Source organism: Raphanus sativus, chromosome 2, assembly GCF_000801105.2.
Source record: "Raphanus sativus cultivar WK10039 chromosome 2, ASM80110v3, whole genome shotgun sequence".
NCBI lineage: Eukaryota > Viridiplantae > Streptophyta > Magnoliopsida > Brassicales > Brassicaceae > Raphanus > Raphanus sativus.
Window position 1 is genome coordinate 34,207,758 of NC_079512.1, and position 15,303 is coordinate 34,223,060.

Sequence of the window (15,303 nt, forward strand, 5' to 3'; positions counted from 1 at the left end):
AGAAGATGTTTTTGTGCAACTTTTTTTGTTTTCTTTTGTTTGCGAAAGGTTTAGCTATTATATATATAGCAACCTCGTTTAGTGTTTTTGATATTAGAGTGCTTGGTCTTGTGTTTTGTTTGGCTACTGTGTCAATGCCGACCTTGACCACACTTGCTTTTGTATTTCTTTCGTTTACTCTTCTTTTTATGAGTAACCGATAATAAATGATTTGGCTTTACGTTTCTTCTATTCGTTCATTTTTGTATAGTATAGTTATGCTTGATACCATTATAGTTGAATAAAACATGAGTTTTTGTTATAGATTTTTTAAAGATTAGTAATTAATTTATAGAAGATTAATAGAAGTAGAATCGTCAAAATGAACGAAGATTTATCCGCTCATATAACCTGTGGGACCAAAAAAAGAATGGCGATGTTGAAAACTACAAACATGAGACATCTACGAGGAGAACATTTTTCTTATGCAAAGTGAACATATAGAGGACGTAATCATATTCTTCGACTAAGTGTCACTTGGCGTTCCGTCCTCTTTGGCGAGTGGAGGAACATGGACCTATATATGGTAATCATATTCTTCGACACAGTCAGTGTCACTTGGCGATCTCTTTGGCGAGTGGAGGAACATTGACCTATATATATATGGTGATTGCGACGTAAGGCATGGTACATGTTTACACATCTACAATCTTAATATTGAGTGAGAAACAATAATATCTTTACAATATTCTTTCGCTAATGGTATTTTAGTTCAAAATCACACTCAGCAACAAACCAGCAGCCCCATCTACGACAAAACCTTACAAAACCAGAACATAATTGGTATCGTTCCTCACACGTATTTTAATCCAACGCTGATATTGATGTTCTTATCATTGACTACACAATTGGTAGTCGTCTCAGAAACTTGAAATTATTTACATATCTAAAATAAGATAACATATATCTTCTATACGAAATTCAGATCAAGGGATTGGCAAGTTTTAACTTGATCCAAAATCTTTGTAGCTCAAACTGTGGCATTGCCGAAAGTTATTCTAACCGACCTTATCGTGTAATAATTACATGCAGCTTTTTGACTATGTTGATTTGTTTGTATACAAACTGAAATTAGAGGGCAATGATAAGAATAAGAAGTCAAATGAAGAGGAGAGATGCTAAGAAATAGGCCAAAGAGAGTCTTATACCAAATCGTGTCCAGGATCCAAGCTCGGAAATTTCTTACCAAAGCATTAGACAGGTTAACAGCTCTTATTGTCTTCTGCAGATCCAGTATATATATGTACAGGTACCATCTCCTGATTCTAGATCATCAATTGTTGAAGTTATGATGCGTGCATTTAAGGGTGAAGGTCTTGGTGGAAAACATTCTAAATATGTTGCGAAAGATTTATCTGCATCTGGATCTTTGGTGGCGTCTGCAATTATAAGATGCTATAGATATTTTTTTTTTTGATTGTTATTGTTGGTTAAACGTAAAGGAATCATGATGCATGACTGAACAAGTAAACTATCTTTGGTCTAGAAAATGGGTATGGTTGAAGGCTATTTTTTTTTACTGCAGGGAGCATGTGAAAACGAAAGAGAGAAAAGATGTTAAAATATGGTTGCTGTTTCTGTGGTCATATTAAGATGATCTGGGAGGTGTCTAAGAATGTAGTACGGTTGCTGGGAGGTGTCTAAGAATGTCAGTTGCTAGGTATAGTATAATGAGAATATGATGAGAGTAGAAGATGGGAAGAATATTATATTGACTCTCATAAGAATAATAGTTAGGACTACATACATATTTATACTAATGATATTTCCTAATCTATGTAGATACAAATATATATAATATCTTATATAATAAATATACAATATCTGCTAATAATATCAATGATACTCTATATCTTTCTATATGCCCCCTCAATCCCAAGGTGGTAATGGAGTTGTAGTGGAATGGCAAGCTTGAGATTGACTTGTGGTAATTTGAGTACTTGGATCAAAGGCGGAAGATGGATGTGCTAGTGGCGAGGAGATGGATGGACGGTGATGATAACGACGTGCCTACTTTTGTGGTTGTGATCTTATTGACGAGCGCAAACGCTCTAGAAGCGTTGATGGTTGGAAATGCAGCAGAGACCCATAATCTCGTTCTGATGAGATGCTGAGTTGGAGGAGAAGAAGCACCTTGGCTTGGGAACCAAAAAAAAAAAAATAGAAGCTCAAAGGCTTATAGATTCAGAGGCTCGTTAAGCTTGAATGATGGTTGGAAATGCATGTTTTGCTTGTTGATGATGGTAGGAAGCACTTTGGCTTGGTAACAAAATCATTTTTTTTTATGTTTTGTTTTTTTTTCAATACACAAGAAATATAAAACAAAGAAAATGTTTTTTGTTTTTTTTGTTCAAAAGAAAAAAAAAAGATTCAGAGGTCTTTGGAGACTTGAATAATAAGAAGAATAATAAGAAGCTCCATGGCTTTAAGGAAAAAAAAAAGAAGCATTAAGCTTTGATTTTGGAAGTGAAGCCACAATGCTTAAGAATTATAAAGATAAAAATGAGCCATGAATATAAGAAGCATTAGGCTTGGATTCAAAGGTCTATAATAGACTTGAATAACAAAAAACTCAATGGCTTAGATTCAAAGATTCACATGAACATGAATCATGGAAGCATATAACTTAACAGAAAATATAATAGAAGCTCAATGGCTTGAAATCAAAAAATAAAAAAGCTCTGTAGCTTGAAAAAAAGAAAACAGAAACGGAGCAGATCGTTAGATCATTTTAGCTCTGATACCATAACGAGAATATGATGAGAGTAAACGGAGCAGATCGTTAGATCATTTTAGCTCTGATACCATAACGAGAATATGATGAGAGTAGAAGATGGGAAGAATATTATATTGACCCTCATAAGAATAATAGTTAGGACTACATACATATTTATACTAATGATATTTTCTAATCTATGTAGATACAAATATATGTAATATCTTATATAATATAATATCTGCTAATAATATCAATGATACTCTATATCTTTCTATATAGTACGGTTGGCAAATCTGCAACATCTTTTTCTAGAATTACTGTATATTGTATTTTGTAGAAGTCCTATTCGTGTATGGATTCAGAAACAATAATTTGAGGTTACTATGTGGACCTCTGGTGAGTGATAGTGGGTTGCCTGAACACATCATCATCATCTTGAGGTTGATTATGGCTGGAGAGAGAGAGGCTATGACTGTGAGAAAATACGCAAGAGGTGCAAGTGCCTGAACTCAATCATAATAAAATTAGAACAGAAACTCCTTAAATTTTAAACTGGTAAAAACAAATATCATATGACAAAAACATATTCGTAACAACCTAGTTTTAGTAATAAAAGGATATTGGAGAATTTGATCTGAACTCGTTACAATCCAAGGGCTATGATTAAAAGAAAAACAATTTGGATAAAGGTCGGCAAATAAAATAAAGAAAAAAAGGTAAAAAAGGGGGACTTCGGTTTAGCTCCGAAGCTTAGAGCACCTCCATTGCTGAAACTCCAATTGGGGTTCTTATTTTTTTTTTTTTTTAATTTTTCCGATTTAAAAAAAAAAAAACAAAAAACAAAAATAACCAATCGCGGGTCGCCACGTATGCATGGAACTCGCGCAACAGTGTAAGAGGCAACTCTTAAATAGAAGGTTTTAAAAGTGAGAGAGTGGAGAGTTTTTAAAAAAACGGGTCCCACCGGGCCCCTCCATCTCTTATAAACTCCTTAAAAACTTTGGGATGGAGGTGCTCTTATAATATAAAAAAGCATTGAATCGTCTTTTATTCGTATCGTATATATATACCACATCACCCAAACGAGAGAGATAGAGAAAAAGAGACTGGGGTTTAGCTGAGATCAAAAGCTGCTGTGTAAGGATGATGAAGATGCCATGGGAAAATTTTGGGAAGGTTCTGTCCGAAGTGGTGGGACTGATGTATTATGATACCGATTATGAATCAGAATCTGAGTTAGATTCTCCAAAATTGAAACGTCAGAAGAGGGCCCTCTATACACCTGAAGAGGAGACTGAGGTAATCCGGGACCAAGTGTTGAAGAGCGAGGTATGTATTTGATTTGAGTGTTATATATTGATCTGACAAGTCTGGGATTTGAGTTTCCGGAATCAAGTTTCTGATTTATGGGTGTCGTTTGATTTGATCACAGGGGTTCGACATTGATTTCTCGAATATCCGCTGCGAGTTCAACTTTTCACCCGTGGATCTTCTTCACGGTAACAAGCTCACTAAACCACCACAAATAGATGGTTACCTCATCAACATGTTCTGCAACATGGCTGTCGATGAGTTTAACAAATTTTATGTAAGGAATCTATACTATTAAAGGGGAAGTACAAATAGTACTTACCCCTGATTTTTGCACAAAAATTACGATTCTATGCCACTGGACTTATACATAGTCGTTTTGTCAACCATCTCATTTTTCTTTGTCATTTTTCTTTGTCATTTTCTTTCGTGTTCTTCAGGTGGCTCTATCTCCAAATTCTTCAGGTGATTCTTCATAGAAACTCTCTATGCCACATTGTACGACAAAATACATCACCCTCAAGGTTTGATTTCTGATATTAAATTCTAGGGATTTCAATTTTACAAAACTTTCATTTCGATTTTGTTTCTCCAGAAGATGTTTTCGAAATTGGATCGGGTTAATAGGGAACAGGAAGAGAAGTTCCTTACCTTTGTTTCAGATACCATTTGAGAAAGTCTCTTCCTTTTTCATCCCTGCTTCAACTTTCACTCTCGATACTTGCTTTTCTGTCATTACGTTAGATTTCTGTTTTGTTTGACAGTAGAGCATCAATGGCATTCTGAATCCCTAACCTGTCTTGCAAACATTTGGAGTTCTATAAAAACCCAGTTTCTTTATTTTTATGTTGTTTATTACCTGCAGAAACTCAAGTGTTTTGAAAGTATGTTCTTAGCATGTCCTTCTCTCTTTTGCTTTTGTAGCCTCAGAGGCGTTGACACAGAATTTAAAAAGTGAAAACCAGAATTTGAAGGAGAATACGGAGAGATGGAGGAAAGAGATAGCTGAAACCAGGCATGTCGTTCCCTATATTACTGTGTTAATTACTGTTTTAATCTTCTTGCCCTTGAATTACTTCTGGATTCTTGTGAAGTGTAAAGCCATGGCTGTCTTGGTCCACAGATATACCAGGGACGAGGAGTGTCTGGAGTCTCAAAAGTGTCTTGTGGAAGAAGAACGAAAGAGTAAGGAAGTTGCATTTTTCTAATGGAGAATGTTCTGAATCCCTTCTTGATTTCTGCATCAAATGTTGTCTTTAACTAACTGGGCAAAAAAGTATTTACAGACAAGGCTCTTTCAGAGCAAGTTACGAAACTAAAAGAGCTGATACATTTTTTTCTTTCATGATTCAGATAACTTCTTACGGCATAAGAAACGAGCCAATAAGATATACAAAATGGTAGAGGATCGGAAGTCAACCAGTGGAAGAAACAAGGTTGCTCTTTGGCTGCTTAATTAAAAGTACCAAACAATTTTGGTTTATTTGTATATATGTTCGTTAGTCATCCATCTTTCCTTCTTTTCTTTATTAAGTCATGCCACTGTTGCAAAAGAATACATAATCAAACAGTTGGGGCTTGAGACTAGACAATAGGTTGAATTGGGAACTATCCATGTCGGGATTTTATGGTGAGTTCTTAAATCATGTACTTTTGGTTTCTTATTTTTGGTTGGGGTTAAACATGTTCCCAGCGGTAGGTAAATAAATGGATTTAGTATTCTTCAACTTCTTCCCAGGAGTGGTACTTTCTTTCGTTGGGAATCTATCTATGCCAACATGTGGCGACACGAGCTACTGAATGAAATATAATAAATTCTTATGAATTTATCTACCATTTCCTCTAGAAATACTCTTATGTAATTGTATCTGGTTTAAAGTCTTTTTTCCTAGAGTTAATTTATTTAAAGTTGTTAAATAATCATACTTCTAAATAAGATTGAAATTATAACATTTCATTAATTTTATGTGTTAATAATTTAAATTTGAAAGTTATTATCCCAAAACCAACTTAAATTCATACATGAGTGGATTAATTAAATTAAATAGGCTTTTTATAAAACATAAATTAGTTTAGATATGTTAAATAATTTTGTAAATCTAATGAATCTTAACAATACAAAGAATAGTTTATGTAGTTTCTAAATTTAAAATGTAATTAAATAACATTGAAAATTTAATGTATACAAACCATAAAATATAATTTAATATATTTAGAATATATTTTTCTATTGATTTATTTGTTGTAACATTTTTTGCAAGAATATATAGATATACATTAACAAGTAAATACAAATTAAATTATATATTGATAATATCTAACAATATTAATCTAAATATTAAAATATTTAGTACAACTCTAAAACCAAATACTGTAAAACATTATAAAATAAATATAACACCAGTTTTAACAACATAAGTTGCCACAGGTCTCTATGAACAAAAAAACGTTTTTTAATAATAACCAGATTTATAGATTTATAGAACATTGGCTACCAAGAACCATATGGTCAAACAAGATATCAACATATGCTTTCACATTTTATATACAAATCATTTCTACATTATATAGACAATCAAACAGCAGAGTTATGAACGTCAACTGAAATTTTTAACATATACTTTGTTCCTTTCGCTATATTTTTAACAATTTATTTTCATTTTTATTCTCTTTTCTTTTCACTCTTGATTTTGTATAAATCACTTGTGAAACCATTTGAAAATGTAAATTACTTTCGTGATTTGGAACACTCAATTAAAATAAACACTAATTGGAATTTACTAGATAAACTGATATGCAGTTTCAATTTCACATATATGTATTCTTTATCTATGGAGTTTTAATATATAACGGCTTCAATTGTGGTTTTCTTTTTCTGTATCTAGAACTTGGTTGTGAATACAAAATTTAAAATTTATAAAATTGATCTAATATTCAGAAGATTACATATCTAGAACTTCTACTCTCATTTAATTCAGTAGAGTAATATTGATTTTTACACAGTAAAATCAGTTAATTTTTGCATATTATTATTTAGTATACAATCGACATTTCAATATATCTAATTATGAGAAATATATGATACAAACGCTGATTATAAACACTAAATAATATGATCATTGTTTACACTGGAAATACTTTTTTGTAAATATAATAATATGAAATTCATATTATGTTTAAATAACTATAATATATAATACTTAAAATTAGAAACAAATACAAAGTAAATGTGAAAAAAATATAATACCCGCGCGGGTGCGCGGGTCAAAAGCTAGTTGTTACTTAATGCTTCTTTCCGTATAACATAATAAAAACAGAACCTAACTTTTGTCTTTGTCCTTACTTTTGTCTTTGTCCTTGTAGGGTAAGAAGGTTGAGTTTGTGAAGGCTCATAAGCTCATAAGGCCGTTTGTCACTTACAAGCCGGGCGCAAGTTTTACATCACATTCGAAGGCCGTGAAGATAATCAGCTGCAGCTGTACCAGGCAATGATCCAGTATTCCATCGAAACAACTCAAGTTGTCTTCTGCAGGCCTAAACCATAGGTAATCCAAACTCAGATCTTGTTTTGTTGCAACCATTGATCTTTTCCTAGCATAAAGACTGTCTAGCCTTTTTTACCAAACATGAATTTATTGTTGCGCTTTTTTTTTTTTGTAATGATAGCCTTCAATGGTTTCCTTCCTCAAAGTTTACAATGAATGTGATACTTGATTACTGCTGTATTATACACCATTCTATCACTGAATTAATGTATTACTGAAATTTTTTTACAAAAAAAAAAAGTTTACAAAAAACAAAAAAAAAACGAAAAATCTTCTCAATCCATCCTCATGCCTCTCTAAAACTAACAGTAGGGTACAACGCACCCACAAAAAGAGATTTGTCTTCTTTCCTGCTAATTTGCCTCATTACTTTCCCTACGCCATTAACACCCCATTTGGTTCCAGATGCCATTTGTATAAGCCAGTAATGTTTTCCTGCAGTCTCTCCAGCAGTATCGGTATTGTAACCCAATACTTCCACCACATGGAGCCCTGACCTCATCTTTTTGGCTGACTTGTGATGCTTGTTTGATGTACTCGGGCCATCTATATACCTGTCCCATAATAAAATACGGTCAAGTAGACGTAAAAAGGAACAAAAGAAATCGGCAATCACCAAACTATTTTTTTTTGAAAATGAAACACAGAATCAAATAAAGGGTATACAAGAGGTTTACCTCTCTGTGATCTTCTAACTCGTCGCAATATTCCATCACGGCAAGAATAGGCTGCTTCTGAAGAACCAGTATTAGATCCCTTTCAACAATTTTGTCGAGGTAGACTAGGTCATCAACCTTATAGGCAGATTCTCCCTGTACATGATCGTGAGTGCATCCCAGCTCCTTATCCACCTCTCCTGTCCATGGGCAAGATGCCTCGGGGACCATACCATGCCGCTGCATGAAGTCTCTCACACCATCGAAATGGGTGATGTACCCTGACTCATGTTTGTGGACACCATTTACTAAGTGTTGTGCAGACAGTCTCACGGGTTCTCTCCCATCATCTAAGAGATTGAAAGCGGACTCAACAGATCGATTAATGCAAACTGCCCAGCAAAGATCTGCAAAAAAAAAAAAAAAGAAAAGAGAACAAGACAGTAAATTATAAAGGAAGGATTGCAGCAGACCATAAGATTTTAACATAAACTGTAGCCTTAGTGTGTTACCAAAGAGTCCTTGATATGCAGTCTTTGCCAATTTCTACAAAATGCGCAGGGAGATCACTCGGCCATTCCTGATCGTCAGGAGTATACTTCTGCACATAAGATCAAATGAAAAACGTCAGCTTCCAAAATCAAGGAGTGACATCTCTCTGAACACGCATGCATACGACATTACCTTGGTACTCACGGGGGCAGGTTTTTTCGAGGCAGATTTCATTTTCCTACGTCCACTTCTTTCTTTGCCTCCCATACCGATACGTACCGGAACAGAATCTTCCATGTCGGTGTCAGTTGCTCTCTGTCTGAATTCAACGGAAGGTCCAGCTGTATCCGATCTTACGTGCTTCAGCTCCGTCTGAGCCCACTCATGCAGCACACAGATCAAATGTTCCACGGTTGAAGTCCAGAGAATCCCCACTTCACCAACACGACTCAGCGCATTAATCAGATTCTCTGCAGCTTCTAGCCCTCGACCAGACTTCAACAGAAGCTCGATATAATCTTGATACCTTCGGTAAACACTCAGTGAAGTCTCCAGAGGAACACCTTGCTGGCTCACAAAAACTAGATATGATTCCCAGATCACACCGTGTTGAGTGAAGGGAAGAGTAGAGAGAACTCGCTCGAAAGCTTGCTGCGTCTTAGTAATCAGCTTCTGAGCAGTTAAGAGTATCAACATCGAAAATAGTTAGAAGCTTAAATGGTTGCAGCGTCCAAAATCAATCTGAGAATCAGGATTCAGGATAGAGAATCATACCTTAAGCTTCAGTATCTCATTGCCTAATGCATCCTTAAGACCATCCGTTTCCTATAATTCCAAACTTGCTAAAGTTTATCAACCAGTTTAGTCACAACAAATACATAAGAGTTAAAACGTTAAAAATCATACCTCCTGAGACCAACCATAGACAAGAAAGACATTCAAAGAAAACCCATCGGCCGTGGAGAAAGCATGAGCCTCTTGAATGTTCAATCCAAGCTCACTAAGCAGGGAAGTAAGCTGAAACAGAAAGCCATCTCCGACTCAAATTATCACAAAAATTGGAAGATACAAATATCACGATTATGGCAACCAACAAACAGTGATGTTACCACCAACCTGACTAAGGAGTTTAGGCTTATCGATGGTTGAAAAGGTAATCTCATGCATCGGTCTGCAAAATAAGCAGCAAAGCAAGTTAAGGAATATTTCAAAATTTGGAGTTGAAAGGACCCTTCTTTTAAGGACAAGACTTAGGTTCACCCCCCTATGGTTAACCTTTAAATTCACCACTCCCCTTAAATCCAATCAAAATGCCATGTAGATAATTAAATAAAAAATATTAAATTATTAAAAAAATAGTTAAAAAGAAAAATAAAATCAATTTTAATGATGCAAACTAAACCATAAACCCTAAATCATAAATTCTAAACCCAAATATATACCCTAAATCCAAATTTTATACCCTAAACTCAAACCATATACCCTAAACTCAAATTCTAAACCTTAAACCCAAACCATAAACCTTAAATACAAACCCTATACTCTAAATCGATCATATATCCTATACCCTAAACCCAAATCCTATACCCTAAACCCAAATCCTATACCCTAAACTCAAAACGTATATCTTAAACCTAAATTCTACACCTTAAACCCAAACCCTAAACTTAAGAATTTAGCTTTAGGATTTACGATTTGGGTTTAGGGAATAAGATTTGGGTTTAGGGTATATGGTTTGGGTTTAGGGTATATAGTTTGGGTTTAGGGTATATGATTTGAGTTTAGGGTATATGATATAGAATGGGTTTAGGGTATAGCATTTGGATTTAGGATTTAGAATTTAAGTTTTGGATATATGGTTTGGGTTTAAGGTATAAGATTTGGGTTTAGGGTATAGGTTTTGGTTTAGAATTTAAATTTAGGGTTTAGTATTTAGTTAACGTTATTAAAATTAACGTTATTTCCTTTTTAAATTATTTTTTATAATTTTATATTTTTTATTTAATTATCTACATGGCATTTTGATTGGTTTTAAGGGGAGTGGTGAATTTAAAGTTTCACCATAGGGGGTGAACCTAAGTCTTGTCCTTCTTTTAAACAAGATGAAAGCGCATGCACGATTAGAAAAAGAAAGTAGAATTAATGTTAGAAATGGTATAACTACTAAGACCGAAACCAATTACCCCTTCCCGTGTGGTTTGCTAGAGCTTCGAGCATCGTCCTCCAACGCAGGATCAGAATCAGCAGAATTTCTGGGAGAAACCTGCAACAAACAAAAGAGAAAGGAATCAATACAAACAAGACACACTTGTTAGCTAAATCTTAAATAGTACCTGTACATTACGAACTTCAAACACAGGTCTAGTTTCGGGATCTTCCGCAAGTTTCAGCAACCTCAGATGCGTGAGAACATCTTCTGCCCTCTCAACTTTAACATCGACAGCATATCTGGGAGATAGCAAAAGGATAATGACATCACAAATGCAATTAAGATACTGAGACAAACCAAAAGATCACATTCAGTTGATCGTTCTTGGATCAAGAGACGACACGTGTTGAAGAAACAGAGTTGTTCAGATTCTATGGACTATGAACACATACAAACCCTAGAACGAAGTTGAATACTAGAGTTTGCAAGATTCTAGAAGATGCTACGCCCAAGAGACGAGTAAAGCCCCTTCCAATTGAACAACATACCCAGAGATGATAAAACCCTAATGGAACAGCCGAATCAATGTATAAGAAGAAGAAGAAGAAAGGTTACCGAGCAGGAAGACGATTGAAATGCTGCCAAAGCTGATCCTCGAAATCAAGTAGAGCGGCTTCTTCGTAGCTAGATTCTTGGAGTCGCTGCAAAACTTCGCCGAAGACTTCGAGTTTCGTGCGGTAGTATCTAGGGGGCGGAGAAGCCACGAAGGCTCTGCTGCCGGAACTCTCCGACTCGGCTGTGTTCTTCATGGTATACCAAATCCACGTAGACGAAACCTTCCGATATCCAAAAGACGATCAAGAAGACTGAGGTACGGTAACTTGCGAAGATTGACAGAGAGGGAGAAATACAGTTTCTTATTTATACGCAGAAACAGAGAGGAGGATGGAGTTAAAAAGAGACTTTTAGACTAGAGGGAGAGAGAGAGATTAGCGTTACCGTTTGCTTTACACGTAGGACATAGCCACGTCATTATATGGGGACCACCTGTGTGAAGGGTCACAAGACGTTACTTTTATGTGGTTGCCTCATGTTTGTAGTTTTCAACTTCTCCATGCTACGTACTTTTATCAAAGAAAAGAAGTTTGCTTCTCTATGTCACCGGATTATCTTACCAATCAAAAACTATGAGTACAAATAATATAACCTTTCACTGATAAAAAAAAAGAAAAATATGAGTCCAGATTTTAGTAGACATAGTCAGGGGCGGACGCACAGCCAAGTCTACGGGGTCCTCTGCCCCCAACTGATTTTTTGTTTTCTTTGAGCAATTATTATAAAGCTCACGGAATGTCACAACCCTGAAATTGATTACAGTGGATGTCCCCCCCCCCCAGACTTGGCTGTGCGTCCGCCCCTGACTATGTCTGCTAAAATCTGGACTCATATTTTTCTTTTTTTAATCAGTGAGAGGTTATAACCCTGAAATTGATCACAGTGGATGTCCCCCCCCCCCCCCGCCCCCCGACTACCCTGAAATTGATTACAGTAGATGCCCCCCCCCCCCCGAAATTGATTACAGTGGACGCCCCGAAATTGATTACAGTGGATGCCCCCCCCCCCCCCCCCCCCGGCTAACTAAGGGGTTCTACAGTCACATATATAATTTATTACTTTTTTTGTATTTTTAAAAAAATTGAAGTGATTATTGTAGACTTTATCAATATGTGTCACTATATAAACTTTGCTGAAGAGAAAATTCATGTAAAATGCAATTAATACTTTGATGAAAAAGAGTTTGATTACATAAGCTTCACTGATGATTGATATTTATGGTTTATTTTGTAGATTTATAATTTGTTACTTTAGAGTATTAATACAATTTTATTAGGTTATTATGATGATGATAATTTTTACATTTGATATTTGGTAAAAGAATAAATAAAAGATTTTGCAAGTACCAAATTATTATCTATGTTGAGTTGTAATAAAAAGGCAAAGTCTATCTTTTGATTAACTTACTATTGAAATAAAAAATTATGTTAAAATTTGAATTAACTGGATAACTAATCCGCACAAGTGTGCGGACCATCATCTTGTATTTTTTACTCCCTCCGTTTCATAATACTTGATGTTTTACTCTAGTGCACAAAGATTAAGAAAACTATATTTCTTTAATAAAAAATATTTTAAAGATATAATTTTAAAATCAATTAACCAATAACAAAAAAGAGTGTAAAACCTAATTGGTTGAACAGTTTCCAATAAAGTTAAAGTAACCTTAAAATCTCAAAACTTCATATAATTTGAAACAAAATTATCCTTCTAAAACATCAACTATTATGAAACGGAGGGAGTATAACACAAGACAAAGCATCAGAAGAAGAGTTATTCTGAACCAGAAATAACTATATTTCTTATCAGTGCTTGAGGACGGCGACGGGTAGACGCATGGTATATTGGAGCATACATAGTCGATGATGCTCTTCAGTTCTCCGGTGAGACTCCCAGTTTCGGGAGACACCACCGCAAACTTTGAATCTCACCATCTTCATTCAGAGAAAGCCACCCAAACCACCAATTAGGACATCCAAACTAAAGAGACATATTTCTGAATTTTTTTTATCAATGTCTATAATCATGTAGAGTTTTTTAGATAAATATTACTTATTGAAAATTATTAATTAATGAAAAAATCCAATATTTTAGAGATCAGTGCAATTAATGCTTTTTAATTTGTTTAGTTGTTTCTCACTATCCGTATAACATATTTACTAATAAAAGTTATATAAACAAAACTACTGTTTTTACAATTATTATTATTATTATTATTACTAAATAAATATAAATTATATTTACATATAAACTTTAATAAAATCATATAAAATATAAGTAAAAATTAATAATATATAAGTAAAAATTATATAAAAATTAAGTAAAATATTATATAAATTTAAGTAAAATATTATATAAAATTTAAGTACAATATTATTAATTAAATGTGAGATTTTATATTAACAATTGATATAAGGACCCAGGATATAAACTCTTTATTCTGAAAAAGTTGATTTTGAAAAGTAAAATATAAATACAATCATCAAACACACACATAAACTAATTTAAAAGATAAAAAACAATCATCAACAATATATATATATATCTATATATATATATATATAATTTTGGTAATGACTAACTTCAAATAATTAAATTAAGTTAAATTTTTTTATAGGAGTCATTTTGTTTACATCAGTTTATTATTAGATAAAATAACATTCAAGTATTAAAATATTTTTACTACAATAATTTTTTTATGAATAATAAATAGATGTAAATTAAAAATGTGATGATGCCAAAAAAAAATGTGTCTATCGAGAATGCCTTAGCGATTATCCATTTCGTGACATACTTCGTTTGTTTGTGATAATAATATTTATTAAACCAAAAAAAAAATGAAAAAAACTAACGCACAATGAGCAAAAACTAAGGAAACATAGATTTTGGATTTTGCTTAGAAATAGGTAGTTATTCTAAAAACTAGTTTCCCTAAATTTTAGGAAATCTAATTCTCAAAAATCTTGATTGGATCAAAAATGGTTTTTGGAAAATCAAAAACCAAAAACTGTTTTAGAAACTACAAACGATCATCCTCTCATTATGGTGAAAATGTTGGTGACTATATTAGCAAATACTGCTATACAATTAATTTTATAATATATTAATAATTATTAATGCAGTATGATGAAACGGAAGAACACATGGACCGTGAAGACATAAAAATGTTGGTGAAAAAGTGGTGGGAGATTTACGAAGATTCGAGTCTGGACTACAAGAACTTTGTCGAGACCGAGCCTAAGCTGAATCCAAATCTGATCACTTCAGCATTAGCTTCCAATGAAACTGGTGTTGATGGGCTTACCAACCTTGCCCGATCTGCTGCATAAGGAAATTGGTTTTGTGCAACTTTTTTGGTTCTTTGTTTGTTTTTGTTTTGTGAAAGGTTTAAATATAATATATATAGCAACCTCGTTTGATGTTTTTGATATTAGAGTGTTTGGTCATGTCTTTTGTTTGGCTATTCTGTCAATGCCGACCTTGACCACTCTTGCTTTTGTGTTTCTGTCGTTACTCTTCTTTTTATGAGTAATCGATAATAAATGATTTGGCTTTGCTTTTTTTTCTATTCGTTCATTTTTGTTTAGTATAGTTATGCTTGATACCATTATCGTTGAATAAAACATGAGTTTTGGTTATAGAATCTTTTAAAGATTGTTGATCAATTTATAGAAGATTGATAGAAGTAGAATCGTCAAAATGAAGGAAGATTTATCCGCTCATATAATCTATGTGGAACCAAAAAAGAATGGAGATGTTGAAAACTACAAACATGAG

At 33.8% G+C, this 15,303-nt stretch overlaps 1 protein-coding gene across 4 annotated transcripts; it reads left to right on the forward strand.

Moving 5' to 3' along the window:
* Positions 1 to 3,854: 3,854 nt before the first annotated feature.
* Positions 3,855 to 5,790, forward strand: LOC130498491 (uncharacterized). Of its 4 annotated transcripts, XM_056991904.1 has the most exons (6): positions 3,855 to 4,087; positions 4,191 to 4,346; positions 4,510 to 4,534; positions 4,994 to 5,084; positions 5,193 to 5,254; positions 5,423 to 5,790. In XM_056991904.1, exons 1-6 carry the CDS (start codon positions 3,902 to 3,904, stop codon positions 5,527 to 5,529), a joined length of 627 nt encoding a protein of 208 aa, XP_056847884.1. In that variant the 5' UTR covers positions 3,855 to 3,901; the 3' UTR covers positions 5,530 to 5,790. The 4 variants fall into 4 exon arrangements, 2 of the variants coding, with proteins under 2 accessions (XP_056847884.1, XP_056847878.1); XM_056991898.1 differs by having other exon boundaries at positions 4,994 to 5,254; XR_008937391.1 differs by lacking the exon at positions 3,855 to 4,087 and having other exon boundaries at positions 4,226 to 4,346; positions 4,510 to 4,593; positions 4,994 to 5,254; positions 5,423 to 5,509.
* Positions 5,791 to 15,303: the final 9,513 nt, after the last annotated feature.